This window comes from Podarcis filfolensis (assembly GCF_964270895.1).
Source record: "Podarcis filfolensis genome assembly, chromosome: 12".
In the NCBI taxonomy this organism is placed as follows: domain Eukaryota; kingdom Metazoa; phylum Chordata; class Lepidosauria; order Squamata; family Lacertidae; genus Podarcis; species Podarcis filfolensis.
Genome location: NC_139614.1, coordinates 7,364,623 through 7,369,068, shown reverse-complemented (window position 1 = coordinate 7,369,068; position 4,446 = coordinate 7,364,623). Strand labels below are relative to the sequence as shown.

The 4,446-nt window shown below is 53.5% G+C and overlaps 1 protein-coding gene across 2 annotated transcripts in view; it reads left to right on the top strand.

Annotated features, from left to right (window-relative positions):
* The first annotated feature begins 289 nt into the window (after positions 1-289).
* Positions 290-4,446, top strand: part of FKBP9 (FKBP prolyl isomerase 9) — a 16,982-nt gene continuing 12,825 nt past the window's right edge. Inside the window, exon 1 of one of the 2 annotated variants that reach the window (XM_083578039.1) lies at positions 290-726. In XM_083578039.1, the coding sequence (XP_083434165.1) occupies positions 455-726 (272 nt within the window). In that variant the 5' untranslated portion in view covers positions 290-454. The remainder of the gene's footprint in view (positions 727-4,446) is intronic. The other variant, XM_083578040.1, reaches the window with a different exon arrangement.

The following is a 4,446-nucleotide window of genomic DNA, read 5'->3' as shown; positions in this document are numbered from 1 at the left end:
CAGTAGCACCCCATTAGCTAAAGTGGTGCTTCAGGTTAAGAACAGTTTCAGATTAAGATTTTCCTTCCAGTGCTACTGGAAGGAAAAATTTTTTTTTGTTTTGACTATGGCAGACCAACACGGCTACCTATCTGTAACTGGAAAAATAGGAGCAGCTTGACTCTTGACTCGACTATTGGCGGCTCCCCTTTGCTGGGCCTTTTCTCCCTCAGTTTTCCCCTCAAGCCCCCGCCTGGTCTCCCAGGCCCTCCTCTTCCTCGACGTCCCCCTGCCTCGCCTCCCCTCAGGGCTGGCTCCTCCCGCCGGCTCTGCAAGCGGAGAAGCCGCGGCCGGCCGTTTCTCCCGCCGACCCTCCTCCTCCTCCTCCTTCCTCCGCCCCTCTCCACGTTTGCAGCTCTGGGAAGCCGGGATTTGGGCGCAGGACCTCCGCCTCCCCGCTCCTCGCGCCGCCGCCATGGAAGGGCCAGGAATGCCGCCCGGCCGGAGGAGACGCCGCCGCCGCGGCTGCTGCTGCTTCTCGCCGCTGCTGCTGGCGCTGCTGGTGAGCTGCGCGGCGTGCCAGGCCCCGCCGGTGCCGGGCGCCGGAGAGCCGCCGTGGGACGGCAAGGACGTGCTGGTGGAGCGCAGCTACGTGCCCCGCGAGTGCCCGCGCACCGTCCGCGACGGCGACTTCGTGCGCTACCATTACCACGGCACCTTCCCCGACGGCGCCAAGTTCGACTCCAGGTAGGGCGCCTCGTCGCGCGGGCGCCGCTGGCGGAGCCGCAACGAGGCCCGTCGGAGGCAGCGGGACTGGCGGGCCGGCGGGCGGGCGGGCGCGCACACGCTGGGCAGCCTTCGCGCTCTCTCAAGCTCGCTGGCCGGCCGAGCCTCTCTCCCTAGACGGCAGGGATCAGTGGCGTAGCGTGGGTTGTCAGCACCCGGGGCAAGGCAAGTAATTTGCGCCCCCTAACCCGTGGATTTGCGCCCCCTAACCCGTGGATTTGCGCCCCCTAACCCGTGGATTTGCACCCCCTAACCTGTGGATTTGTGCCCCCTAACCCGTGGATTTGCGCCCCCTAACCCGTGGATTTGCGCCCCCTAACCCGTGGATTTGCGCCCCCTAACCTGTGGATTTGTGCCCCCTAACCCGTGGATTTGCGCCCCCTAACCCGTGGATTTGCGCCCCCTAACCCGTGGATTCGCACCCCCTAACCTGTGGATTTGTGCCCCCTAACCCGTGGATTTGCGCCCCCTAACCCGTGGATTTGCGCCCCTTAACCCGTGGATTTGCGCCCCCTAACCCGTGGATTTGCGCCCCCTAACCCGTGGATTTGCGCCCCCTAACCCGTGGATTTGCACCCCCTAACCCGTGGATTTGCGCCCCTTAACCCGTGGATTTGCGCCCCCTAACCCGTGGATTTGCGTCCCCTAACCCGTGGATTCGCGCCCCCTAACCCGTGGATTCGCGCCCCCTAACCCATGGATTAGTGCTCCCTAACCCGTGGATTTGCGCCCCCTAACCCGTGGATTTGCGCCCCCAACCCGTGGATTTGCGCCCCCTAACCCGTGGATTTGCGCCCCCTAACCCGTGGATTTGCGCCCCCTAACCCGTGGATTTGCGCCCCCTAACCCGTGGATTTGCGCCCCCTAACCCGTGGATTTGCCCTAACCCCAGATGTTGCACCCAGTGCGGCCGGCCCCCCCTGCACCCCCCACGCTACGCCACTGGAAGGGATGGTCGGGGTTTTGGCCCTGATCCAGCCCAGCAGTGGCGTAGCGTGGGGGGTGCAGGGGGGGCCGGCCGCACCGGGCGCAACATCTGGGGCTAGGGCAAATCCACGGGTTAGGGGGCGCAAATTACTTGCCTTGCCCCGGGTGCTGACAACCCACGCTACGCCACTGCAGCCCAGGGCGGCTTTTGGGGCAGAGCGCCCGCTTCGCACGAGGGAAACCGCTGCAGCCCCTGCCCTCTCCTGCTAAAATGGGGAGCCCACAGTCTGAGAGAGCTCTCCCCAGTGGGCAATATTGTACAGTGGTACCTCAGGTTACAGACGCTTCAGGTTACAGACTCCGCTAACCCAGAAATAGTGCTTCAGGTTAAGAACTTTGCTTTAGGATGAGAACAGATATCGTGCTCTGGCGGCGTGGCGGCAGCAGGAGGCCCCATTAGCTAAAGTGGTGCTTCAGGTTAAGAACAGTTTCAGATTAAGAACGGCCCTCCAGAATGAGTTAAGTTCTTAACCCGAGGTACCACTGTACAGTGTACTGTACAGTGGTACCTTGGTTCTCAAACTTAAACTGTTCCGGGGGTTTGTTCCATGACCAAAGCTTTCCAAAACCAAGGCATGCTTTCCCATAGAAAGTAATGCAAAACAGATTAATCCGTTCCAGACTTTTAAGAGCAACCCCTAAAACAGCAATTTAACATGACTTTTACTATCTAACGAGACGATTCGTCCATAAAATGAAAGCAATAATCAATGTAAAAAGGTAAAGGGACCCCTGACCATTTGGTCCAGTCGTGACCGACTCTGGGGTTGCGGTGCTCATCTCGCTTTATTGGCCGAGGGAGCTGGCGTGCAGCTTCCGGGTCATGTGGCCAGCATGACTAAGCTGCTTCTGGCAAACCAGAGCAGCACACGGAAAAGCCGTTTACCTTTCCGCCGGAGCGGTACCTATTTATCTACTTTCACTTTGACGTGCTTTTGAACTGCTAGGTTGGCAGGAACAGGGACCAAGCAACGGGAGCTCACCCCATCGCGGGGATTTGAACCGCCAACCTTCTGATTGGCAAGTCCTAGGCTCTGTGATTTAACCCACAGCTCCACCCACGTCCCTTTCAATAATCAATGTACCGTACTATAAAATAAATAAGGCGGTATTATAGATGATAAAAGTTAAAAATATTTTTTTTTCTTACCTGCACTGATGATAGTCATTGTTTGGATGGGGGGCTTTTATCCATTTCTGTAGTCACACCATCAACCCGGTAGCTGAACTGGGTTCCACACAGTCACAAAAACAAATTAACCGAAAAAGCCTCAAAAACAAAAACGCAAAATAAATAGCAAAAACAAAAGCACCAAACTTAATCCATTCCGGAAGTCCATTTGACTTCTGAAATGTTTGAAAACCAAGCACAACTTCTGATTGGTGCAGGCACCCTGGAAACAATAGCCGACAGCCACATTGGACGTTCGACTTCTGAAAAACATTCAAAAACTGGAACACTTACTTCCGGGTTTTCGGCATTTTGGAACCAAGGCGTTTGAGAACCAAGGTACCACTGTACTGCTCTGTGCAGCCAACTAATAGGGCTGAGGTCCCTTTGCCCCCCCCCACAAAGATCTGAGTGAGTTGCCCCTCCCAAGTTGATGGGCATTGCCATTCAAATAGTGTGCATGCACCGCATCATGTAATCAATTATGTGGGGTGGGGTTTACATGGGCTCCCTCAATAGTTTATTCAAGTGGGCACCCCTGGCTCTAGGTGTAGAGGCATCTGTTTATAACCTGGGAAACCCTGGGAGAAGCCATACCTGCCATCATCTTGCAAAGGTATAGTCTAGTCTAGAAAACCCCACCAGTACCAGATATAAGGTGGCGAGCTAAGGGGGCATAATAATAATAATTTAAATGCCTATACTTATACAGGTACCAACTGAGAAGATATTACAGATGCTTTATGTTTTCATATGATTTAGGCTGCATTTGCCCTGTTCTAGTATGTTCTGTTATGTTTCCACAATGTATTGTTTGTAAGCTGCTTTGGGATTCATTTGAATGAAAAGAGGCCTAGAACTACTAATAAATAAATAAATAAATAAATAGCCATAAAAAAGCAACTGTACCAAAATGAATTATTGTGAAAATAATAAATACGATGGGAGGGGGGATTTGCCAAATTTTGTCCTCCCTGCAGGCACCGCATTAGCAATGTCTGCCCCTGACTCCACCCTAGGCGGAGAGGCTGCTTACAGCGCAACCTTTTGGATCGCAGGCAGCCCCTTGGGCCTGCAGTTGTAGCTCTGGAACTGGTCCATTTCCAAGTGATGGAGGCACTTAGGAATGTTGTCGCACAATACAGTGAACTGGCCTCTGCTATATTTCTTTTTGTGCATGATACTTTTGAATGCATTCCCACTGAAGTCCTTGAAGAAAAAGGTAGATTTAATATAACCTTGGGTGTACTGTAAGTGTTCCTGTGATTAAAACGTAGGCTAATTGCATCATCATTATAGGGCTGTATAACAGCACCTACACAAGGCATAGAAGGGGGGGATCTATTTCTCCTCTGGTGAGAGGGCAGCCTTTGCAGCCAGGGAAACTGCATCTTGTTAATAGATATAATGTTAATTATGAAAAATTCCCCAAGTGATCATTGAAAGTGAATATGCCCTTTGACAAAATTCCAGACGTCTCTCTGGAGACAATGCATATTCTTGGAAGCTTATATTTTTTACCC